This window comes from Oncorhynchus keta, chromosome 24 (assembly GCF_023373465.1).
Source record: "Oncorhynchus keta strain PuntledgeMale-10-30-2019 chromosome 24, Oket_V2, whole genome shotgun sequence".
Taxonomy (NCBI): domain Eukaryota; kingdom Metazoa; phylum Chordata; class Actinopteri; order Salmoniformes; family Salmonidae; genus Oncorhynchus; species Oncorhynchus keta.
Genome location: NC_068444.1, coordinates 25162278 through 25188414, shown reverse-complemented (window position 1 = coordinate 25188414; position 26137 = coordinate 25162278). Strand labels below are relative to the sequence as shown.

At 43.0% G+C, this 26137-nt stretch overlaps 2 protein-coding genes across 3 annotated transcripts; one reads left to right on the top strand and one right to left on the bottom strand.

Moving 5' to 3' along the window:
- Nucleotides 1–10263, top strand: LOC118402871 (E3 ubiquitin-protein ligase MARCHF7-like). 2 transcript variants are annotated; one of them, XM_035801224.2, is made up of 9 exons: nucleotides 1–119; nucleotides 432–538; nucleotides 769–924; nucleotides 1225–1405; nucleotides 1717–3064; nucleotides 7546–7715; nucleotides 7815–7924; nucleotides 8672–8773; nucleotides 9527–10263. In XM_035801224.2, exons 2-9 carry the CDS (start codon nucleotides 449–451, stop codon nucleotides 9530–9532), a joined length of 2163 nt encoding a protein of 720 aa, XP_035657117.1. In that variant the 5' UTR covers nucleotides 1–119; nucleotides 432–448; the 3' UTR covers nucleotides 9533–10263. The 2 variants fall into 2 exon arrangements, with proteins under 2 accessions (XP_035657117.1, XP_035657116.1); XM_035801223.2 differs by lacking the exon at nucleotides 1–119 and having other exon boundaries at nucleotides 131–538.
- On the bottom strand, nucleotides 9749–26132 carry cntd1 (cyclin N-terminal domain containing 1). The gene is made up of 7 exons (XM_035801225.2): nucleotides 25880–26132; nucleotides 18912–18987; nucleotides 18646–18820; nucleotides 17413–17575; nucleotides 10850–10994; nucleotides 10581–10677; nucleotides 9749–10399 (listed from the first exon to the last, which is right to left on the bottom strand). The coding sequence occupies exons 1-7, from the start codon at nucleotides 26046–26048 to the stop codon at nucleotides 10283–10285; spliced, it is 942 nt and encodes a 313-aa protein (XP_035657118.1). The 5' UTR covers nucleotides 26049–26132; the 3' UTR covers nucleotides 9749–10282.
- Between the last annotated feature and the right edge of the window lie 5 nt (nucleotides 26133–26137).

Below are 26137 nucleotides of genomic sequence, written 5' to 3'. Positions count from 1 at the left end.
GTTTTGTGAGCGTGCCTCATCTCTATGGAGACGAAGAGACGCATCAGATGGGAAAACACAGTTTAGGAAGTAGCGAGCTATCTAGCGGCTCACTGACTGAAAATGGATTCGATTAAATAGTAAGACGAGATTATAATAATTTAGCTATTCTGTAATTACTTAATAGGTTAACAGAATGGTAGGGCATTTGCATTTGCTTAAGCATCTGCCACCACAATTCAACCGATCCACCTGTCTTAGCCTACCTATTATATAACGTTAACTAGCTAATATATTACATTATTATGGTGACGAACACGCCAACGAGTTAGCTAAGTTAGCTAACTAGCTAACTAGCTAATTTTGTTGATATGTAAAATAGCTCCATGTGTAATCTTATAAATCAATCAAATTTACTTCACATATCGACCATTTGTAACGTTGTATGTCAGGAGTCTTTGTCCACATAATGTACAGCTGGGAAAGACGCGCAGCTGAGAACCTCACCAATGCTGAACACATTTGTGAGGTGAGGAAGAGGAGAGACCTTAAATATGAGGTAAGCTATGTTCCGAAGAGGTAGGCCTAAATCTTGTACAGTTCTCAAATAATTGAAATGACATGAAAGTTTACAGGGCATAGACAATTGCATGACGGATGTTGTTCAAGTATGACAGCAACCGATAACAGTGGTAGCCTATGGTGTAGAGATTATTGCTGAATGAAAGTGATGATAATGATGGTGATAATTAAGGCGATTATATGGAAATGAACGTAATTATGTTGCAGGACCACCTACGCAGACAGGAACAGGAAAGGGCAGACGCAGAGGTGAGGAGGGAAGTACACAGAGTACGGACGCCTTCACCAACACCTCAGACAAATAGGTTCAAAGCCCGCAGGTATGAAAGACCATGGGCGCAGGGAGCGCCAGGCACCAAGAAGGTATTCACACTTCTACAGTTTTACAAGTGCCACATAACATTGTCTGTACATGTCATTGAAACAACATTGGTCCTGTATAGCTCATTTGGTAGAGCATGGTGCTTGCAACACCAGGGTTGTGAGTTTGATTCTCATGGGGGGACAGTATGAAAAATGTATGCACTAACTACAAAGAGAGTCTGCAAAATGACTAAAGTAAAATGTCAACATCTCTACAGTTCATTGGTTGAGACTGTAGCCTACATTCATCTTTATCCATCCTCTAATCGTTTCTCTAAACCTTGTCTTGCTGCCTTTCAGTCCTCCAGCTCTGTGAAATCCACCAGATCAGAGATGAGAAACTCACAGAACAAAGGCTCAGAGTCCCGCTTTCCTGCCATCTCCAGCGGAACCCAGAGCAGTGTAACCCAAAGTAGAACAGCAGAATTGGCAACCACATCAAAGACATGGAGAAGAGCCATTGCCCCACTGGCATCCCACTGTAAGATTCTCACAATGCATCCTCTGGTGCATCCTCTTAGACCATGCCCCCCCCCACCCACCCACGCCCCCACGGGGGTGCACATTTCGTTTTTTGCTCTAGCACTACACAGCTGATTCAATAAATCAAAGCTTGACGATGTAGTGCTAGAGAAAAAACATTGTGCACGGGGGGGCGGCAGGATTGAGTTTGGTAAAACCCTGTCTTAGACGACGGACTTCTCTCACCAGAGGTTATGGGGTCCAATGACTCCATTTACATTTACATTTTTGACCAAATTTATATACTTTCTTCTTTATGCTTTTTTCAAGGTAAGGAACAATCTCCACCATGTCACAAACACAGATCTGTGGCTGTAAAAAACAGAGCCTGTAAGTTATCCACATGTGCAACTAAGTCAAACACTCTGAAACTAACACAAAGTCAAGACACACTGAGGGTGAAGAAAAAGATAGGGGCACCATCATGTGACCGTGCAGATAGTTCAAACATCTCTACAAGACATGATCTGGTCAAGAGGCCATTAGACAGCTGCTCCCTCCCACAGCCCCTGACCTTTTCTAGAAGATCCTACACAGATTGTCCCTGTCTTCCCTCACTGCAGTACCACCGCTCCCCCAGCCCAGACGACCCAGAGTCCCATCCCTATGTTCAGCTGATCTCGGATCCCTTCCAGGGCTTCTCAGAGAGCAGTAGTATCACAGAGGAGTACGTACGCAGTGAGGACACCTACAGGGCTGAGCTCTGCTCCAGGAGTTTAGCTGACACCAGTCCTTTGTCCGTACCGGAGTCCCTCCCCTCGCAATTCCCCTCCAGCAGTGGCACCCTGGAAAGCAGCTCTCTCAGTCTCAGTGACTCCTTCACCGGCCCCCTCAGCAGCCACTTCCGCACGCTGGGTGTTCTGTCCTCCGAGTCTGAGTCAGACGGGGAAGACGACAGCCATTCATGTCAGGATGCTGATAGAGAGAGCTACCAAATCCCCGTGAGGTGGACTGCCTCTCAGTCTCCCAGTGTCCGTACCGTCCGGAGTCCCAGGGGCCTGCAGTGCCAGCTGAATTTGGAGTCAACAAGCACCCCTGAAGAATCACCAAACAGTAGAGCTTCATACACTGGAGAAGGATATAGTCCCATGCCTTCACTAATGCAAGTAGGTCGACTGTCGATATCACCGCTGTCCATAACACCCTCTGTCACACAGAGAGCCAGCAGGGCTCTCACTATCCCGCAGCAGCTGTATGACCACCTCCCTGAGCTGGATCATCTCAGCCCCCTTAGCCCCAGGAGAGCTAACCCCATCTGGCTGGGCTCAGAGAGATGGCCGGTGCTGGAGGCCTCACCACCCAGGACCAGCTACACCCTGAGGCACTCCCAGCTGGTCAGCAGGATCCAGCAGGAGGAACCAGAGGAGGTCAGAGGAGAGGCCAGTAGTAGTGATAGTAGTACAGAGGACACTCCGTCCTCCAGTGAAGCCTCGCGCCATGGGACCTCTGGGCTGATGGATCACCTGACCATGGCCCTGATGGCCCTCCGTGACATCCGCAGGGAGGTGGCTCACATTCAGATGAGCAACGCACAGCAGGGTAGCGGTGCTATGGCAGCTCAGGAGGCCCAATCAGCACCGGCTACCAACCCAGAGACGTTACGCAAAATCAAAGAACGGTGAGAGGAGCTGGAGAATGGGACAAGTACTCTTTCCTTCTGTTCTTGTCATTATGTCAGATGAGTATCCTCTCTAAATATACACTGCTCAAAAAAATAAAGGGAACACTAAAATAACACATCCTAGATCTGAATGAATTAAATATTCTTATTAAATACTTTTTTCTTTACATAGTTGAATGTGCTGACAACAGAATCACACAAAAATGATCAATGGAAATCAAATTAATCAACCCATGGAGGTCTGGATTTGGAGTCACACTCAAAATGAAAGTGGAAAACTACACTACAGGCTGATCCCTTACCCATCTGTCTATCGCCTCCTTTGAATTCCATGCTGTCACAGTTACCAGCCCTCTCAAGCTTAACATCCTTATCATTTATCGCCCTCCAGGTTCCCTCGGAGAGTTCATCAATGAGCTTGATGCCTTGATAAGCTCCTTTCCTGAGGACGGCTCACATCTCACAGTTCTGGGCGACTTTAACCTCCCCACGTCTACCTTTGACTCATTCCTCTCTGCCTCCTTCTTTCCACTCCTCTCCTCTTTTGACCTCACCCTCTCACCTTCCCCCCCCCCTACTCACAAGGCAGGCAATACGCTCGACCTCATCTTTACTAGATGCTGTTCTTCCACTAACCTCATTGCAACTCCCCTCCAAGTCTCCGACCACTACCTTGTATCCTTTTCCCTCTCGCTCTCATCCAACACTTCCCACACTGCCCCTACTCGGATGGTATCGCGCCGTCCCAACCTTCGCTCTCTCTCCCCCGCTACTCTCTCCTCTTCCATCCTATCATCTCTTCCCTCTGCTCAAACCTTCTCCAACCTATCTCCTGATTCTGCCTCCTCAACCCTCCTCTCCTCCCTTTCTGCATCCTTTGACTCTCTATGCCCCCTATCCTCCAGGCCGGCTCGGTCCTCCCCTCCCGCTCCGTGGCTCGACGACTCATTGCGAGCTCACAGAACAGGGCTCCGGGCAGCCGAGCGGAAATGGAGGAAAACTCGCCTCCCTGAGGACCTGGCATCCTTTCGCTCCCTCCTCTCTACATTTTCCTCTTCTGTCTCTGCTGCTAAAGCCACTTTCTACCACTCTAAATTCCAAGCTTCTGCCTCTAACCCTAGGAAGCTCTTTGCCACCTTCTCCTCCCTCCTGAATCCCCCTCCCCCCTCCCTCTCTGCAGATGACTTTGTCAACCATTTTGAAAAGAAGGTCGACGACATCCGATCCTCGTTTGCTAAGTCAAACGACACCGCTGGTTCTGCTCACACTGCCCTACCCTGTGCTCTGACCTCTTTCTCCCCTCTCTCTCCAGATGAAATCTTGCGTCTTGTGACGGCCGGCCGCCCAACAACCTGCCCGCTTGACCCTATCCCCTCCTCTCTTCTCCAGACCATTTCCGGAGACCTTCTCCCTTACCTCACCTCGCTCATCAACTCATCCCTGACCGCTGGCTACGTCCCTTCCGTCTTCAAGAGAGCGAGAGTTGCACCCCTTCTGAAAAAACCTACACTCGATCCCTCCGATGTCAACAACTACAGACCAGTATCCCTTCTTTCTTTTCTCTCCAAAACTCTTGAACGTGCCGTCCTTGGCCAGCTCTCCCGCTATCTCTCTCAGAATGACCTTCTTGATCCAAATCAGTCAGGTTTCAAGACTAGTCATTCAACTGAGACTGCTCTTCTCTGTATCACGGAGGCGCTCCGCACCGCTAAAGCTAACTCTCTCTCCTCTGCTCTCATCCTTCTAGACCTATCGGCTGCCTTCGATACTGTGAACCATCAGATCCTCCTCTCCACCCTCTCCGAGTTGGGCATCTCCGGCGCGGCCCACGCTTGGTTGCGTCCTACCTGACAGGTCGCTCCTACCAGGTGGCGTGGCGAGAATCTGTCTCCTCACCACGCGCTCTCACCAGTGTTGTCCCCCAGGGCTCTGTTCTAGGCCCTCTCCTATTCTCGCTATACACCAAGTCACTTGGCTCTGTCATAACCTCACATGGTCTCTCCTATCATTGCTATGCAGACGACACACAATTAATCTTCTCCTTTCCCCCTTCTGATGACCAGGTGACGAATCGCATCTCTGCATGTCTGGCAGACATATCAGTGTGGATGACGGATCACCACCTCAAGCTGAACCTCGGCAAGACGGAGCTGCTCTTCCTCCCGGGGAAGGACTGCCCGTTCCATGATCTCGCCATCACGGTTGACAACTCCATTGTGTCCTCCTCCCAGAGCGCTAAGAACCTTGGCGTGATCCTGGACAACACCCTGTCGTTCTCAACTAACATCAAGGCGGTGGCCCGTTCCTGTAGGTTCATGCTCTACAACATCCGCAGAGTACGACCCTGCCTCACACAGGAAGCGGCGCAGGTCCTAATCCAGGCACTTGTCATCTCCCGTCTGGATTACTGCAACTCGCTGTTGGCTGGGCTCCCTGCCTGTGCCATTAAACCCCTACAACTCATCCAGAACGCCGCAGCCCGTCTGGTGTTCAACCTTCCCAAGTTCTCTCACGTCACCCCGCTCCTCCGCTCTCTCCACTGGCTTCCAGTTGAAGCTCGCATCCGCTACAAGACCATGGTGCTTGCCTACGGAGCTGTGAGGGGAACGGCACCTCAGTACCTCCAGGCTCTGATCAGGCCCTACACCCAAACAAGGGCACTGCGTTCATCCACCTCTGGCCTGCTCGCCTCCCTACCACTGAGGAAGTACAGTTCCCGCTCAGCCCAGTCAAAACTGTTCGCTGCTCTGGCCCCCCAATGGTGGAACAAACTCCCTCACGACGCCAGGACAGCAGAGTCAATCACCACCTTCCGGAGACACCTGAAACCCCACCTCTTTAAGGAATACCTAGGATAGGATAAGTAATCCTTCTCACCCCCCCCCGTTTAAGATTTAGATGCACTATTGTAAAGTGACTGTTCCACTGGATGTCATAAGGTGAATGCACCAATTTGTATGTCGCTCTGGATAAGAGCGTCTGCTAAATGACTTAAATGTAAATGTAATGATCCAACTTTGATGTAATGTCCTTACAACAAGTCAAAATGAGGCTCAGTAGTGTGTGTGGCCTCCACGTGTCTGTATGACCTCCCTACAATGCCTGGGCATGCTCCTGATGAGGTGGCGGATGGTCTCCTGAGGGATCTCCTCCCAGATCTGGACTAAAGCATCCGCCAACTCCTGGATAGTCTGGTGCAACGTGGCGTTGGTGGATGGAGCGACACATGATGTCCCAGATGTGCTCAATTGTATTCAGGTCTGGGGAACGGGCGGGCCAGTCCATAGCATCAATGCCTTCCTCTTGCAGGAACTTCTGACACGCTCTAGCCACATGAGGTCAAGCATTGTCTTGCATTAGGAGGAACCCAAGGCCAACCGCACCAGCATATGGTCTCACAAGGGGTCTGAGGATCTCATCTCAGTACCTAATGGCAGTCAGGCTACCTCTGGCGAGCACATGGAGGGCTGTGCGGCCCCCCAAAGAAATGCCACCCCACACCATGACTGACCCACCGCCAAACCGGTCATGCTGGAGGATGTTGCAGGCAGCAGAACGTTCTCCACGGCGTCTCCAGACTCTGTCACGTCTGTCACATGTGCTCAGTGTGAACCTGCTTTCATCTGTGAAGAGCACAGGGCGCCAGTGGCAAATTTGCCAATCTTGGTGTTCTCTGGCAAATGCCAAACGTCCTGCACGGTGTTGGGCTGTAAGCACAACCCCCACCTGTGGACGTCGGGCCCTCATACCACCCTCGTGGAGTCTGTTTCTGACCGTTTGAGCAGACACATGCACATTTGTGGCTTGCTGGAGGTAATTTTGCAGGACTCTGGCAGTGCTTCTCTTGCTCCTCCTTGCACAAAGGCGGAGGTAGCGGTCCTGCTGCTGGGTTGTTGCCCTCCTCCACGTCTCCTGATGTACTGGTCTGTCTCCTGGTAGCGCCTCCATGCTCTGGACACTACGCTGACAGACACAGCAAACCTTCTTGCCACAGCTCGCATTGATGTGCCATTCATGCTACCACTAGAGTGAAAGCACCGCCAGCATTCAAAAGTGACCAAAACATCAGCATAGGAACTGAGAAGTGGTCTGTGGTCACCACCTGCAGAACCACTCCTTTATTGGGGGTGTCTTGCTAATTGCCTATAATTTCCACCTGTTGTCTATTCCATTTGCACAACAGCATGTTAAATGTATTGTCAATCAGTGTTGCTTCCTAAGTGGACAGTTTGATTTCACAGAAGTGTGATTGACTTGGAGTTACATTGTGTTGTTTAAGTGTTCCCTTTATTTTTTTGAGCAGTGTAGTTCCTGGTACCTTGATAAAGTTTGGCATGCACATTTATTTTGCTTTTATACAGATGTATGATCTTAATTTGACCTACACTGAGTGTAAAAAACATTAAGAACAACTTTATAAAGTAGCATGAACTCATCCTATATTCTTCATCTCATTTGTAATCTTCTAACCTCCACAGCCTGTTGGAAGAGTCGTCTGATGAGGAGGAAGGGGACCAGTGTCGTATCTGTCAGTGTGGTGCTGGCTCCCTGACCAACCCCCTGCTCACCCCCTGTCTCTGCTCCGGCAGCCTGCAGTACATCCACCACGACTGCCTGAAGAGGTGGATCCAGACTAAAATACAGTCAGGTAAGTTTAATGACTGATTTAATTGTTGAAATGAATCATGATGGTGAGGCTCTGAACTGATCGAAGGAATGAAGTGTGTGTGTTACCATGTGTTTCCAGGGACCACACTGTCTGCGGTCAAAACCTGTGAGTTGTGTAAGGGGAGCCTAACACTGGATCTGGACGACTTTGACATGGAGGAGTTTTACCAAAGGCATGGTCAGACACAGGTACACATCCCTTCTTTTGCATATCCCTATAGCATACTACCCAGCTGTGCAATAACTGTATCAGTCTATTGTTGTGACTTACAATATAAATGCTTATCTGTGTGGTAGCAGGCTGACGTTTACGGTTATGAATCTTGCTCTGGAGGCAGAGCTGAGAAATGTCCACTAGATGTGTCAGCTGCAAAGTCAAAATTGGCTATATTGTAATAATTCATGAAAATCAAAAGTTGCCTTTAGTTCATAATTTGACATTAGGGTTAGGCATTTGGGTTAGCAGTGTGGTTAGAACTTTTGAACATCTTGGCCATGTTCTGTTATAATCTCCACCCGGCACAGCCAGAAGAGGACTGGCCACCCCACATAGCCTGGTTCCTCTAGGTTTCTTCCTAGGTTTTGGCCTTTCTAGGGATTTTTTCCCTAGAAGCCCCCGTGCTTCTACACCTGCATTGCTTGTCGTTTGGGGTTTTAGGCTGGGTTTCTGTACAGCACTTTGAGATATCAGCTGATGTACGAAGGGCTATAAAAATAGATTTGATTTGAATGTTAGGGTTAGGTTTAAAATCAGAATTTATGACTTTGTGGCTGTGCCAGCTCGTGACCACTCTGCAGATCTGCCTCCAGAACAAGATTCATGACGAAAAACACTAACCTGCTGTGTGATATGGCATGCTAGTAGGAGTAAATATTAGTAGGTTGTTTATCTCATCCATATTCTCTTTTAACCTCCTGACTTCCCTGCCGTCCCAGGTGGAGCAGACCAGTCCAGAGCTGTACATGTTGCTGATCCTTCGGCAGAGGTTCTCAGAGCTGCTGCAGGTGGCCCAGTCACGTAGCAACGCCGTCTCTAGGGTAGGGAGGAACTATTTCATGGTGATGGTGCTCATGCAGTGAGGGACTAACGTCCTGTTCCCCAATGGTACAGACTACTCCACAGCTATCCATTTATACATACAGTATCACAAGTTAATGCTGTTGTTACTCAGAAAGTAGATAGCCTATATCTAAGCCTATATCTAAGCCTGTTTTAAAGGTGAGGTACACAGTATAAGTGAGAGAGGGATTTAAAACAAGATGACTCACTAGGCTTCCCATAAATAATGGAGTATAACTAATTGGTACGTTCATGATTATCTGCTACAGTATGAGATAGATTGAAGGTCAGAAATGTTTCTTTATCGTAGATGGCTACCAGACTGTACCTGATTCAGAGAACAGCAGGGGCCAACAGTAGGTGACGACAGTGTTGATCATTTGGTGACAGAAATACTGTGCAAATCTAAATGGATCAACACTTGATAGCCAGAGTTCTTTATTGATATGTCTGCAATTTACTAAATAATTGCCTTCTTTGTAAAAATGGATTTGAGGAGTAAATCTGATTTTAAATAATTTGATTTGAAAGATTGTTAGGTTTAAAGGACAACTTTGATTGAAGAATGATTGATCAATGGAACCTGTTGTGTTTACTGGCCGTTTGTTAAAAATATATCAACAAATTAAGATGTTTTATTGTAGGTGCAGTGAAATGTGTCACACTCTCTGAATAGCTATCTACAGTTGAATAACAGCAGTTGACTGGATGTTGTCTTGATTCTCCCTCAGGTTTGATGGGTTTCTCTTCTTCCACGCACACTGAGGGTGAGAGCCAGCAGAGGGAGCCAGAGAGGCAATCACACGCCAGGGACACCTGACCCACCCACCTGACACCTTCACCCTTCTTACTTCCTGTTTTTAAATCCTGGGTGAAGTGACGTTTATGATGAATTTATTCTAACTTATTTCATGAAATGATTTTAACACACGATGCAGTGCATCTTATTCAATGGTGGTACCATCTGGACAGAGGAGAAATAAACTTGACAGAGAGGTGGTGGGTATAATAAATACATGTATTCTTATCTATTTAAGTTAAATTAATTACTTATTACACTATTTATTACATTTCTATTATTAGGATTTTAACATCAGCTTTGCTTTTATATTGCACACTATGGCATTTAACAGATATGACTTGATAGATGGAAGAAGGCTCTTTAATGCTGCTAATTGTTGGAACAGTAAACAGAAATAAATATCCAGAAAATAGAAGTTAAATTCTTAAGGAAATCAACTAGAAAGTCAAACTCAGGGAGCTAGTTTTTACATCAGATGTTTGGTGCGAACCTTTCAATCTTTTTACATACAGACACTAGTTTTACTGTACTGTTTTACTGTATCATACTGTACTGTCTAAGTCTCAATGGCTTTCTTTCTTTCATAACTTCCTGTAGCTAAAGAAACTTAGTTCATTGTCAAGTTTCAGACCAACTTAGCGTAAATAAAATCTTTCAATCGATGAATGTGTTGTTCGGACTCGACTCAAGTTGCTGTGACCATGGGAGAGTTGTTCTTGGTAATGTGCATCAGTGTAACATGTGTGAAATCACTGATGCTCTTCACTGAGATCCCTGTGATGTGACTCAGCTCCTCCACTACCTGGTGATCAATGGTTGGGCTGTTACTAGTTCACTGAGCAGCATGCACTGTAGTAACCAAACACTAGTTTTTAGCGAAAGTTTACAATCCAACTTCAACATAATAGCTTAAACCTTATTAAGTATGGAAGAAATAAAAGTTAATACTATGACTGTTTACAAGAAGGATATATTATAGTCACCTGTTCCCAGTTAGTGACATTGAGGATGTATGCACCCACAGCAATGACACCAACACCAAGAAGCATGCAGTCTTCAGTCACCGACACGAAAGTCTTTCTGTTTGTTTTCAAAGGGGACACATGCTTATTTATGGCTGTTACACTGCTGTTAACTAAACACACACGGCCTACTGTTACTAACATTGAGAGGGGATAACTATGGCTGCCAATGGCCCTGGTCAAAATTAGAGCACTATAGGGAATAGGGTGCCTTTTGGGACACAGCCTACCTCTGTTCGTCAGATGGGCTCAGGCACTGAGTGGTGGCCTTGAGCAGGGAGTCATAGATGGCTGTCCTCTGGAGGTAGGTGAACTGGAGCACGTGTCTGCTGAGGTGATGCAGGTGCCCCACAGGGATAGAAGAGTCATTGTGCCCTGTAGGATATGGTGGGTAGTGAATAAATAGTTACATACCGGAAACACCAAGAGGCATTTAAAAAAATGATTTTATTGGATATCCAAAACATACAATATACTTGCAGTGAAGCAGCTCAACAACTACACCATACCAGTCATCCAACAGACTCCCATTCAGAGCGACACACAGAAGCATCCAGGGTTAATGCCCTGCTCAAGGGCACGTTGACAGAACTCCCACCAGGACAAAAAAAAGTGAACCCGAACCCGACAAAATCAACCCAGTTCCACCATAGGTTTACATCAACAATTCGAGACCCCCCTCAAGTTGATTTTTTTCCCCCCATGATTTGAAAAAAGAATCTTCAGGAGTAGGCAGCGCCATAAGTAAGTGAGTAAACTGAGATATAACTAAGGAGTTAAATCAGGGCAATTTCTTCATAAATAGACAGGTATTTACCTCTCCATGGTTGCAGGATCCTGTCTATTTTTACAAGTTTTCTATTGAAATTCATTGTGGAGAGCTTATTTATATATTTTGTGATATGAATACCAAGTATGTCTACTTCACCATCAGCCCATTATATACAGCTGAAGTCGGAAGTTTACATACACCTTTTAAACATTTAAACTCAGTTTTTCACAATTCCTGACATTTAATCCTAGTAAAAATGCCCTGTCTTAGGTCAGTTAGGATCACCACTTTGTTTAAATAATGTGAAATGTCAGAATAATAGTAGACAGAATGATTAATTTCAGCTTTTATTTCTTTTATCACATTACCAGTGGCCAGAAGTTTACATAGTGCATTTACATACACTCAGTATTTGGTAGCATTGCCTTTAAAATGTTTTACTTGGGTCAAACGTTTCGGGTAGCCTTCCACAAGCTTCACAAAATAAGTTGGGTGGATTTTGGACCATTCCCCCTGACAGAGCTTGTGTAACTGAGTCAGGTTTGTAGGCACGTGCTTTTTCAGTTCTGCCCAAAAGATTTCTATGGCATTGATGTCAGGGCTTTGTGATGGCCCCTCCAATACCTTGACTTTGTTGACCTTAACCTGTTACTCCTACCCCCTATCGAAAAGTGCAGGGAAATCTGATCACTGAAAATGGAAATAAATATCCATGCGCCACTTCCAGGAATTGTTAAAGGTGAACTGAATTAAATGAGGCCGAGGTTGCAGTACCTACAGCTTCCACACGATGTCTAGAGTCTTGTCATTTGCTTCGGCTTTGATTCTTGGTCAAACCGAATCAAGGCAACCGATTCCCTCCGGTCTCCGACCGGATGTTTTGGTTGAGATTTCTCCTGACATTTTTTCCAGACGGACACCTATAGAATTTACATCGCCTCCTGATGAATTTTATCGCTTATTAACGTGTACTAATACCTAAAGTTGCATTACAAAAGTATTTCGAAGTGTTTTGTGAAAGTTTATCGTCAACTTTTTTAATTAAAAAAAATGACGTTATGAAACGCTATTTTTTTTCGTTTATCACACAGTCTTCATAGACCGATATCTAGGCTATATATGGACCGATTTAATCGGGGAAAAAAGACCCAATAGTGATTATGGGACATCTAGGAGTGCCAACAAAGAAGATGGTCAAAGGTAATGAATGTTTTATATTTTATTGTGCGGTTTGTGTAGCGCCGACTATGCTAATTATTTTGTTTACGTCCCCTGTGGGTCTTTTGGGGTGTTACATGCTATCAGATAATAGCTTCTCATGCTTTCGCCGAAAAGCATTTTAAAAATCTTACTTGTTGCCTGGATTCACAACGAGTGTAGCTTTAATTCAATACCCTGCATGTGTATTTTAATGAACGTTTGAGTTTTAACTAATACTATTAGCATTTAGCGTAGCGCATTTGCATTTCCAGATCTCTAGATGGGACGCCTGCGTGCCAGGTAGGAGCAAGAGGTTAAAGGGTTAAGAGAAGAGGTTAAGGAAAATGCTGGGGTGGACTCTCATGTTTGGGATTGGTTGGACTTAGCATTGGGGTAATGGAGAGCTATGTTTGCTAGGATGGCCTTTATACTGGGAGGGGGGTTATTGGCTCTGGGTATTGTATTTTGTTGTGTTTTACCCTGGGTGAAATCACTTGTGATCCAGACAACGGATAAACAGATGTTTGTAAGTAGAGCTGACACTCCGGTGATAGTTAATCCTGTGCCGGGTAGGCCAGGCCACTATACTGATGGAAATGGACAGTTATGCAATGTGGTTGGTGGACCCCTTGACTGCCTTTTGGTAATCCAAACTGCCTGTATGGAGTGGTCTCTGGAGGTGGTTACACTTGCCATGGTTTTCACAAGGATGGTTTACATGTATGTGCTGACATTCCAAAGTCATAGGACAGTCAACTGATACGTATCCACAAAAAGGGTCATTTCCGTAGTAAGTACGACAGGTGTTATGTAAGGTCTACTTTTGCTCACGGCCTTGTGTTGTATGTTTTGTTGAATGTTTTTGATAGGTATATCAATGAATTTTTTGGTTTCTTTTAATTAAAAGTTAGTTTTGCCTTTTAGATACTAGGTTAAATTTAAAAACATGTAGGAAACAGTGGGATATCCCGGTTATTAGTGTCTATGGACCATGTCCTTAATCTTTTAACAGAGGTTGGTATCACTGGTATCACAATTGTTGGAGAGGTGTCTGAGAGGGAGGATCATGTTGAAAGCCTAAATTGTGTCAATTTTATTTTGTACCTACATGCTCATGCTTCAACAAAATGTTATGTATTTCTTTTATTGTTTGTTTCTAACTAGATCTTTTACTCTTATGAAATACTAGAGATGTTTGGTCTAGTCAATTAGGAAGCTTTATTTTTGTTAATCAACTGTTGATATTATGTTCCGTATATGTCCTTTTAAGTTTTTTGGTGCTTATTAAAGCACCAGAGGGAGGTTATGTGGGAGAATTATATACATGATTTGATAACAAAAGAGAAAGGTACACTTATGGGTTCATTCCCTGTTCTGGTAAAATGCATTTTCTATTGTATAGGGCAGGAAGCAGTTAAAGGCCATGGGGGTAGGGGACACTAAAAATGCAGAAACATAGACGCTTAGGCTAGCTGGACATACAAAGATCAAAGGTTGTCTAAGGACGGGGTCAGCCAAATGACCAACTGATGGATTACAGACATCAATCACAGGGCAGCTGGGCACCCTAAAGCTAAAGGAGATGAAATACACATGCAGAGGGACACAGAGTTAATTACAGAGCCAAAGCATAGGGCTGTAAAATAGAGGAATGTAAACTATTTTTAGTATAGCTGGACACGCTAGAAACTGAGGAGACACAGTCTGCTGATCCTAGATAATACACAAACAAAAGAATGCATTTAGCTAAGTGCAGGAACAGCAAGGGTCTTGTAATCTGCCGAAAGCAGATGTGGGCGTTACTGGTCTGAACAAACAAGACGCACGGATTGGAATGTAACTGTATTTGCATTGGGGGATGAACTGATGATGTATGGAGGGAGATAAAAGGGGGAGCGAGAGCTCTGGAGGTGATGGGTCCCGCGGGGCTCTCCGGCTTGTTATACTCTTGTATTAAAAGTCTATCATTGAATTCAAAGTTCTTCGTTGTCATATTTGAACCGATTGGCCACTACAGTTTCTCAAGTTCTTTTTGTTTTTCCTCTAACTTAGTTTGTATCTCTGTAGTATTGTTTTTATTGCTGTCTACCTGTACTATTAGTTAATGGATTTCCCTTGATAGTCTTGTCTCTTTAGCCAGAAACTGCTTTTTTATTATTGATAAATATTGAATTGAATGACCTCTGAAGGTACATTTAAAAGGTATCCCAAACAATAAGGGGATTTGCTGAACCTATATTATACTGGAAAAATTCAGTTATAAATTATTTTGTCTTAGTTAAAAATAAGTTGTCCTCCAGTAAACATTGATTAAATTTCCAATATCTCCGTCCACGTGGAAAACCTATATGTGAATGCCAATTAGATGATGATCCAATCGCATCCAATCGCAGTCCCCTATTAAAACTTTTTTAACCTTTAATGCAAGAGAGAAAAAGTAGTCAAGACAACTAGCTTGATGAAGTCTCCTCCATGTATATCTCACTAGGTCGGGTTTTTTAGTCTCCAAATATCCACTATTTCTAACGTGTCCATAATATTTGTGATTTCCTTAAGGACACAGTGATGATAGTTTGTAGAGTGATTACCTTTACGGTCCATTGAGGTACTTAACACTGTGTTATAGTCTCCTGCCATAATGATTTGATCATTTGTTGCCTGTAAGTTCAAGAAATTGGTATAAATATTTTCGAAGAAGTATGGATCATCCTGATTTGGACCATATAGATTAATGAGCCAAATCTCTTTTTCGTCCACTTTCATATTCAAAAAGATCCACCTTCCTTGCAAATCATTCCTGACTATTTGCACATTCAGATCAACATTTTTGTTAATTAATATCATCACACCTTTTGAGTTACTTTGTCCATGACAGAAAATTATTTCACCACCCCATTCCTTTTTCCACGCAACTTCATCTAAGGATGTAGAGTGAGTTTCCTGTAAACAGTATATATTATATTCCTTTTATTTTATTTTATTTTTTTATAATCTGCTAAACTGTTACAATTATAACTGCCTATACTTATTTCACCCCTTACCATAACTTGATACTATTCTCAGTCTAAATTGACCATAATTAGTGACTTTTCACTGCCATCAGAGATATGACGGTCAAAATTAAAGCATTCAAATGTCTGATATTTAGAATTCAAGAAATAGGTTCTAGCAATATTTGTTTTATTCCCTTGCCTGTGAGCCAATTCCACAGATGTTAGAAAATTGAGACAAGATATTATGTGTGTAGTAAATCTGAGTAGGTTGATGTGTATGATATTGGATGTGATTTAGTGAGTGTGCACAATGTTTGTATAAGAGTAAGACTATAATGCGTGCTGTCCTGATATTTTCCCCATGCTTGTTGTAAACATATATAAACTTGTAGACAAATACTTAAAAAAGATACACAAACAAGAAACATTAAATATTAAAACAGTTCTCGACAATAGAGAGTGAGAGAAAAGAGAGAAAGAGAGTGAGGAGAGAGCAAGATCAGGTGTGTGTGTGTGTGTGTGTGTGTGTGTAAGTCCGTATGTGTATGCGAGCATGTAATTGAGTATGTGTGTGTTCATATCCACTTCATAGTGTTCAGATATTTTTACAGTTCCCATACTTTCTTTTTTTCAGAACCTGAAGTCCCTGTAGAATTTAGTACAGCCATGGTGTTATGGAGCTGTCTCGGAATAGCTGTCCATCTATAAAGAGTATGTCCACAATGAGAAAGGCACGCTTACCCTTCTCCCTCTGTTGCCTTTGTACCGGATACAGTCTCTTACGATGTTTGTTTATCTCCCTTGGAAATTGATCATTGAGACCGAATTTGGTCCCTTTAAGCTCCCTTCCCCTGCTTTGATAATCTCTTTTTGTTGGTAGTGTTCAAATTTTGCGATGATCGGTCGGGGACCCTTGGTCTTGTCGCTCCGGGCTCCAAGTCTGTGTACTCGGTGGAAAGCCACCTTGTTTACAGTCTCTATAGGAAGTTTCACGGCAGATTGCATGAATTCTCTGATCGCGCCGTCTGGATTATCGGATACATCCTCAGGAACCCCAGAAAAAAATATTTTCACGCATGCTACGACTTTGTATGTCTAGTAGCGACTCCTTCATCACTGTTTTCCCTGAAAAAACTATCCATGTTGGAATCATGGATTTTTACCTTGGCTGTGAGTGCCTTGTTCTCTCCTTGGAGCATGAGAATTTCACTGTGGCTAAACTCCAAACTACCCCTCAGCCCTGCTACCTCCTCACACAACTTTTCCAGAGGCATTTTACTGTATAAACATTTTACAGCAGTGGGCTAAATCAGGGTCACAGAGTGATTCTTGGTAGTCTTAAACAAATATTTTTTGAAACAGAAGTATACACCGCGCGCACACACATGGTTATGGGATTTTTTTTTAAAAGAAGACACCTGTACCATGTCAGATATAGAGTTGAAATGTATTCAATTGTGAGTTTGCATCCCAATATTACACTTTATATTTTAAAAAAATTCATGTAACCTTTATTTAACTAGGCAAGTCAGTTAAGAACAAATTATTTACAATGACGGACTACCCAGAAGACAGAAGACTGGAATATAACTAAACGGTTTGACATAGAAACATTGGATTTATCAAGGTTTTTTTAAATAATATTTTTTAAAGATATTAATAACATTCTGCCCATGAGACCAAAGAGGGCACTTTTGGTCATTGCCTGTAGGCAATGGGTTCTACAGGCCTAAATAGGAATGTAGCAAGTAATGTAGACCTCATTACAGCAAAATGTCATGTCTCTTTTTATGGTTATCATAAGGACTACAGAATGTGAAATACTTACCAAGCACCTCCAGGAGTATCTCAACATAAGTCAGAGGGTTGGGGGTGTTTAGCCTGAAGTCAAGTGCTTTCAAGATCATCAGCTCCATGTCCATGATAGTTTGTTTGGAAATGCTGTGGCCCATCGAGTGAAGAAACTGCGCTGCTGTGTTGTTGTCAACCACCTGGTAAAGTAAAAGGTGAGAAACGTATTATTGACATTATGAATGGTGATACAAATGGTGATCTACAGATTAGAGGTTGGCCGATTAATTAGGGCCGATTTCAAGTTTTCACAACAATCGGTAATTGCCATTTTTGGACGCAGATTATGGCCGATTACATTACATTGTCCTGTGTTGCATATAATTAATGCGGTGCCTGTCAATTTATCCTCGAATCACAGCCTACTTCGCCAAACGGGGAGCATTTAACAATAACGCATTCGCAAAAAAAGCACAATCGTTGCACAAATGTACCTAACCATAAACATCAATGTCTTTCTTAAAATCAATACACAGAAGTATATATTTTTAAACCTGTATATTTAGTTAAAATAAATTCATGTTAGCAGGCAATATTAACTAGGGAAATTGTGTCACGTCTCTTGCGTTCGTTGCAGTTTGGGCCACCTGGCTTGTTGCGAACTAATTTACCAGAATTTTACATAATTATGACATAACATTGAAGGTTCTGCAATATAACAGCAATATTTAGACTTAGGGTTGCCACCCATTCGATAAAATACGTAACGGTTCCGTGAATTTCACTGAAAGAATAAACGATTTGTTTTCAAAATGATAGTTTCCAGATTTGACCATATTAATGACCAAAGACTCATATTTATGTGTTTATTATATAATAATTAAGTCTATGATTTGATATTTGATAGAGCAGTCTGACTGAGTGGTGGTAGGCAGCAGCAGGCTCGTAAGCATTCATTTAAACTTTACTGCGTTTGCACTTTTACTTTCTTCTCCAACACTGTATTTTTGCATTATTTAAACCAAATTGAGCATGTTTCATTATTTATTTGAGACTAAATAGATTTGATTTATGTATTATATTAAGTTAAAATAAAAGTGTTCATTGTTCATTCAGTAATTGTCAATATTACAAATATATATATATAAAATTGCCAGCTTAATCGGTATCGGCTTTTTTGGTCCTCCAATAATCGGTATCGGCATTGAAAAATTATAAAATCGGTCAACCTCAACTACATATGATAATGAAAAAGTTTCCCAAAACTCACAGCACTGTGCAAAGACAGTTTGCTTGCTATTTGCACACAAGAGAGGAGAATGAGATGGAACTTCTCACTCAGTTTCTCATAAACAAGGTCCGCGTAATTTCCTTTATGGGCACCTGCTGCTCCTGCAGGTGTGTGTGGTGTTGAAAACAGATCATCCAGGTGCTTTATCATGAACCTGTTAGCAGAAGATACTCATTAAATTGGTCTTACTTTGAATCACATTGACAGATAACTGATAGTTTCTGTTTTCAAATCATGAATCCTACCTTTCAAGTAATTCAACAGCATGATATCCAACCATGGAGTCAAGTCTTAACTCTTCTGTGACAAGGAAAATGCATTCTGTGGAAAACAGAGCCAGAGGTTTTAGGCCTATTCAGATTGGATTTCATGGCCTAGTCCTACAGTTCAAGTCTGTAAATGTTTTAGCTAGACAGTTTATTGTGGTAACTTTCGAGCATGGCACTTGCAAAGACAGGGTCAAATCAAATTTTATTTGTCACATATGCCGAATACAACAGGTGTATACAATACAATACAACTAGACCTATTATTATTATTATTATTAGACTAGACCTTACAGTGAAATGCTTACTTAAAAGCCCTTAACCAACAAATAGATAAGTAAAAAAATAATGAAAATAAAAGTAACAATTAATTCAACTGTAGCAGGAAAATAACAATAGCGTGGCTATATACAGGGGGTCCCGGTACAGAGTCAATGTGCAGGGGCACCGGTTAGTTGAGGGAACTGAAGTAATATGTACATGTAGGGAGAGTGGGTTTGATTCTTGGGATAGGGCTCCTGAGTGGCGCAGATGTCTAAGGCACTACTTCTTTGTGCTAGAGGCGTCACTACAGACCCTGGTTCGATCCTGGGCTCTATTGCATCCGGTGGTGACTGGGAGTACCATAGGGGGGTGCACAATTGGCCCAGCGTCGTCCGGGTTTGGCCGTGATATGCTGTCATTGTAAATAAGAATTTGTTCTTAACTGACTTGCTTAGTTAAATAAAGGTTCAAATGATCAAATTTTAAGCTAAATAGCATAGTGAGCAATATTTATTGTACAGGGTGGATATTGCTTGTAAATATCATTTTAAAAAGGTAAATTACATTTTAATGGCGTCAGGCCGAGGCTCTGCATAATATATCTGTCCTCGTGCTCCTAGACCTTAGTGCTGCTTTTGATACCATCGATCACCACATTCTTTTGGAGAGATTGGAAACCCAAATTGGTCTACACGGACAAGTTCTGGCCTGGTTTAGATCTTATCTGTCGGAAAGATATCAGTTTGTCTCTGTATATGGTTTGTCCTGTGACAAATCAACTGTACATTTCGGTGTTCCTCAAGGTTCCGTTTTAGGACCACTATTGTTTTCACTATATATTTTACCTCTTGGGGATGTCATTCGAAAACATAATGTAAACTTTCACTGCTATGCAGATGACACACAGCTGTACATTTCAATGGAACATGGTGAAGCCCTAAAATTGCCCTCGCTTAGAAGCCTGTGTTTCAGAGATAAAGAAGTGGATGGTTGCAAACGTTCTACTTTTAAACTCGGACAAAACAGAGATGCTTGTTCTAGGTCCCAACAAAGAGATCTTCTGTTGAAACTGACAATTAATCTTGATGTTTGTACAGTCATCTCAAATAAAACTGTGAAGGACCTCGGCGTAACTCTGGACCCCGATCTCTCTTTTGACAAACATATCAAGACTGTTTCAAGGACAGCTTTTTTCCATCTACACAACATTGCAAAAATCAGAAACTTTCTGTCCAAAAATGATGCTGAAAAATTCATCCATGCTTTTGTTACTTCTAGGTCAGACTACTGCAATGCTCTACTTTCCGGCTAGCCGAATAAAGCACTAAATAAACTTCAGTTGGTGCTAAATACGGCTGCTAGAATCCTGACTAGAACCAAAACATTTGATCATATTACTCCAGTTCTTGCTCCTACCTATCTTTCAGATGTGGTCCTGCCATACATACCTACAGGTACGCTACGGTCACAAGACGCAGGCCTCCTAATTGTCCCTAGAATTTCTAAGCAAACAGCTGGAGGCAGGGCTTTCTCCTATAGAGCTCCATTTTTATGGAATGGTCTGCCTACCCATGTAAGAGATGCAGACTCGGTCTCAAACTTTAAGTCTTCACTGAAGACTCATCTCAGGTCATATGATTGAGTGTAGTCTGGCCCAGGAGTGTGAAGGTGAACGGAAAGGCTCTGGAGCAACGAACCGCCCTTGCTGTCTCTGCCTGGCCGGTTCCCCTCTCTCCACTGGGATTCTCTGGCTCTAACCCTATTACAGGGGCTGGGTCACTGGCTTACTGGTGCTCTACCATGCCGTCCCTAGGAGGGGAGGGGTGCGTCACTTGAGTGGGTTGAGTCACTGACGTGATCTTCCTGTCTGGGTTGCTGCCCCCCTTGGGTTGTGCCGTGGCGGAGATCTTTGTGGGCTATACTCGGCATTGTCTCAGGATGGTAAGTTGGTGGTTGAAGATATCCCTCTAGTGGTGTGGGGGCTGTGCTTTGGCAAAGTGGGTGGGGTTATATCCTTCCTGTTTGGCCCTGTCCGGGGGTCCCATCGGATGGGGCCACAGTGTCTCCTGACCCCTCCCGTCTCAGCCTCCAGTATTTATGCTGCAGTAGTTTGTGTCGGGAGGCTAGGGTCAGTCTGTTATATCTGGAGTACTTCTGCTGTCTTATCCGGTGTCCTGTGTCAATTTATGTATGCTCGCTCTAATTCTCTCTTTCTTTCTTTCTTTCTTTCTTTCTTTCTTTCTTTCTTTCTTTCTTTCTTTCTTTCTTTCTCAGAGGACCTGAGCCCTAGGACCATGCCTCAGGACTACCTGGCATGATGACTCCTTGCTGTCCCCAGTCCACCTGGCCGTGCTGCTGCTCCAGTTTCAACTGTTCTGCCTGCGGCTATGGAACCTTGACCTGTTCACCGGACGTGCTACCTGTCCCAGACCTGATGTTGTCAACTCTCTAGAGACAACAGGAGCAGTAGAGATACTCTGAATGATCGGCTATGAAAAGCCAACTGACACTTCCTCCTGAGGTGCTGACTTGTTGCACCCTCGACAACTACTGTGATTATTATTATTTGACCATGCTGGTCATTTATGAACATTTGAACATCTTGGCCATGTTCTGTTATAATCTCCACTAGGCACAGCCAGAAGAGGACTGGCCACCCCTTATAGCCTGGTTACTCTAGGTTTCTTCCTAGGTTCTGGCCTTTCTAGGGAGTTTTTCCCAGCCACCGTGCTACTACACCTGTATTGCTTGCTGTTGGGGTTTTAGGCTGGGTTTCTGTACAGCACTTTGAGATATCAGCTGATGTAAGAAGGGCTATATAAATACATTTGTAATGTTATTGTCAACGCTTATTTTTTTATTTAACCTGGCAAGTCAGTTTAAGAACAAATTCGTATTTACAATGACCGCCTACCCCGGCCAAACCGGACAATGCTGGGCCAATTGTGTGCCGCCCTATGGCACTCCCAGTCACCGCCGGATGTGATACAGCCCAGACTGCTGCGCCACTCGGGAGCCAAAATGTTATGCTACTTGCTACTGTGTAGCAGAATAACTTAGTCCAATCGAATCTAATATGAAAGATCCGACTTTCATCATCTCTTCTGTTTACGACGTGATTCAGTTGTTTATCAGTCGATCAGAAAATCAACAAAATAATAGCACATAACTTATAGCTAGTGTCCGTGTGGTTATGGATAATTCATATTTACTTTAATTTTGACCCTAGTGGCCTCGTTTTCTTATATTAGATTGGTTTGGTCAACCTGTCACGGGTTACCTGTGAAGCCAAAATAACGTAATGTTATGTAACTTTAGCATAAACAAACATGGCGCCATTCGCATTTCCGGTGGCATGTTCTTGTAAGGTAAGGTGACCAGATTTCTGAAATGAAAACCCGGGGCCATTTCCAGTTCGGCGGTCAATAAATAATTAAAATATCCAATGTTATTATCTAAGAACTAAAAAAGGGGGACAATTCCAGTTTCATGTATTTAGACTAACAGGCACACTGTGATAGAGAAAACAACTATATTACAGAAACACTACAGACAAGAAAGAACTGTCCAATCTGAACAGCCATTCAGTGGTCCTGGTAGAATAAGAGCAGAATAGAACATGAACAAAATTGAAAAAACAGACAATAGTATACATGAAATACTTAACAACATAATAAAGAAATAAGATGCTGATGAGATTGGTAACTACATAATATACTTATACCAACCTAATCTGTATATTTCTCAGAAGAATATATTTTCTTCAGGATTGCTGTCTTTGGCCAGCTTCTCCATGAACTCCTGGCAGGGGAGGTTAATAGATTGTCTTCACAATAAGCATGGCCTTGATGGTAGGAACAATGAACCTATTTCTTGCTGCTGTCCATAGGTCATTCATTTGGGAGAACACTCTCTCGACTGGTGCATTACTTCCAGGTAAGCACATGACAACATACACTAATCTAGCCAGGTTAGTGTGTGGGATGTCATTATATTTGAAGTGGGTAACCACCGTGCTCCATCTCTGACTAAGCGGTGTCTCAGATGTTTTCCATTCTTCAAGCGATCCCCCCTTTAGGAACTCTTACAGGCCAGTAACTTCGTCACACAATGATGCATCCTCATTGATGGTCACATTGGGGCATTTGTCCTGCAGTGTGCCTGCTGCCTTCTGGATCTCTTCACGCCGAGGTTGCCTTTTTAAAAGGAGACCATGTAAATATTTTAGATTATCTGTGTGCTTTCCCCATGCTTGCAAGTAGTTCACAGCCATAGTGAAGAATGATTGGGATGTTTTGAGAAAGCTGCCTTTAGACATGGCTTCATTTCCCTCTAACTCTCTCAAAGTCCTCTGACCAAAACTGGAAGTTTACATCACGTCTTGCAGTCAATTTTGCCAGAACGTTTCTCCGAATTGCAGCGGAGTCCACAGCACAGTGGTCCTGGCCTCCAAGCATCTTGATCGTGTCACTGAATACAGTCAAGTTTCCATGGACAAAGGCCAGCCAAAGTTCAGTCAGTGGATCTTCGAACATTGTTCGCAGGACAACAGGGCATTTTGTCTTCAGAAATAACAAAGGATTTCAATGGCACATACATTTTCAGCACTCTTTCTAGAGCAGGGAGCATGGACATCCAGTGAACATTGCTGGGTCCTAAAATGTTATGCTACTCCTGGCCAACAAACTCACAAAAGCCCTTCAGTCTTTCTACTTTGACAGTGAAAATATGAACATATTCAAAGATCTTTATGAGCAGATACTCAACATCATATCCAAAGCTGTTCTGGCCATGTTATGAATGAAAACCTAAGCCAATCACCTCCCGCTGCAGAGCATTTTTAACTTTGGTATGGACATTGACCCTCCCCAGCCTATTCAGTCCTCCAAAGTTGGTATTTGTTGTCGGCAGAGAATGTTTTCCAGGTTACATTTTTGGATGACCACCAGGACCTCAGCTGCAATTTCCTCTGGTGTTTCTCCATTCAATTCAACAAAATCAAGCAGTTTTGTTTCCACAGATGTGCTGCCTTCATATATCTTACAATATCTGACTACTATTGGCAGCAGCTTTACATTCCCATGATGGGACACATCAATGGACAGGGACACAAATTCAACCTGGTCTAGGTCCTGTGTTACCAAAGTAGTTGCCCATGTTACTAACACGTTACTCACTATGGCGTCACATTTTGTCCTAGCACATGTAAACTTTTGCTCATAAAGCTTCCGTGTCAGTTGTGCTGTGCAGTCCATAGATTTGTAACTATGATTGTGTCGCATAGTGTGGTATGGTATGCAAAGACACCCTCCTGCACAGCTAAACCATATTCTTGAAGAATGTGGTGACAGAGGACATACCAACACGGGCAATCAGAGAGGCTTTATGCTTTTTCATCTGATGATGTTCTACCACTGCCGTTCTTCACCGGCTGCCAATTGAAAGAGAGGATGCAGTGAACCATTCTATCGTCTTGACCTGAGCGTATGAAATGGAAATTCTCTCATCATGTTTATCATTAAAAAAAGTGCATTTCCATTTCTTGGAAAGAGTCATTGTATCTCCTCTGTCTGCTCTTCTTCACTCTCCTTGTGCCAGTCTTAATTAGTCTCTTAACTTTTTATTCTCCTCCTCTTTTCTTCACTCGGGTCTTCCTTTCCTTCTCTTCACCTTTCCACCTCACTCTTCTACACTCCCCTTGCTTCAGTCTTTTTACTCCCTTCATGTTTCCTTCTCCTTCCTCTCCAATCTGTATTAATAAATAGCATACTATTAGATAACCGAAGTATTTTAACAGATTCCCATTGCTTGCCTCATGTTTGTATTTTATCTCAAAAACATTGTTTGGAATAATACATTGGCAGGCTCCGTAATCATATCTTTATCTTTCCTCCTCTGTCTCCTTCACTCTTCTTCCTATCCAGTCCAGTCTTCCTCCTCTCCTTCCTCTCCACTGCTAATGCTATCCATGAACATTTCTAAATATATTTTCACACTACTTATTATAATGACAAACCATTCAAATTGTAATCTACAAAAATATGCTCTGAATAAGTTGTGCATTCATTTAATACAATCATATTTTCAAAACAGCCTGTCCACTGCATGTTTACATGTGGACGTGTTTTAACCTAGCTAGCTAACTTAGTCTATATAGCTAACGTTAGCTAGCATAACCTATTTAAAACCTTATAGGGCAGATCATCTATCTATATAATACATTGTGATATTATAACATCACTAGCTAGTATCTCAAACGATTGTAATTTACCTGGCTTGAAAAGACGTTTGTGGTGATGTTGTGGATTCACTTGACACTTGCTAGCTTCTGGCCGAGTTTTCCATAGCAGTTTTCTCTAAAACTATCGCGAGCAAGTAGTTAGTTGAAGAAGAAGAGTGAATGAAGCTACTATAAGCGAGCAGCCCGCTCTGTTGGCCTAAGTAAGCACAACGCGATTGAGACGTCAACCCGTAGGCTCTGCTGCCTGGTCTTTCTTGCCAAGTAAAATATTTCACTTTGCGGTCTGTTTTTAACGCACAGTTAAAAACGGGGAAATTTCCCCGGTAAACGGGGACGTCTGGTCACCCTATTGTAATGAACGTTGCCAAAGCACAGGCAGAACAATGAGATAGTTGACCAAAGTTACGAACAACCGTTAGCAAGCAGCGAGCTAAAAACTTACCTATCAATCTTTTGTCTTTAAAATCCCCACTGTAACGTGATAAATTGCTCAGTTTATCTTTGTTTCTGATATTGAGATTTATGAGAAAGTCTGATAAAATCTCAAAAGATGCTTCACCAAACTTTAGGTTTTTGCTTTGGCTTGGCAAGAATAGGAATCTCTTCGCCATAGCTAAAGTTACTCGCTAGCCAGAAATAAAATGGCAAGATTTTTTTTGAAACTTCGGATTTCGTTGTCCGCTGAGTTAATTTTTGAAAA

What these genes read in the sequence shown, in the direction of transcription:
- LOC118402871 (XM_035801223.2), top strand. Translation starts at nt 425, where the DNA reads ATGTCAGGAGTCTTTGTCCACATAATGTACAGCTGGGAAAGACGCGCA. An exon ending in TGCCCCACTGGCATCCCACT is followed by an intron (nt 1,406 to 1,716) that starts GTAAGATTCTCA and finishes GCTTTTTTCAAG; the next exon opens with GTAAGGAACAATCTCCACCA. An exon ending in AAAGGCATGGTCAGACACAG is followed by an intron (nt 7,925 to 8,671) that starts GTACACATCCCT and finishes CTGCCGTCCCAG; the next exon opens with GTGGAGCAGACCAGTCCAGA.
- cntd1 (XM_035801225.2), bottom strand. Translation starts at nt 26,048, where the DNA reads ATGGCGAAGAGATTCCTATTCTTGCCAAGCCAAAGCAAAAACCTAAAG. An exon ending in AGCCCATCTGACGAACAGAG is followed by an intron (nt 10,678 to 10,849) that starts GTAGGCTGTGTC and finishes GAAAACAAACAG; the next exon opens with AAAGACTTTCGTGTCGGTGA. An exon ending in ATGTCACTAACTGGGAACAG is followed by an intron (nt 10,400 to 10,580) that starts GTGACTATAATA and finishes ATTGATCACCAG; the next exon opens with GTAGTGGAGGAGCTGAGTCA.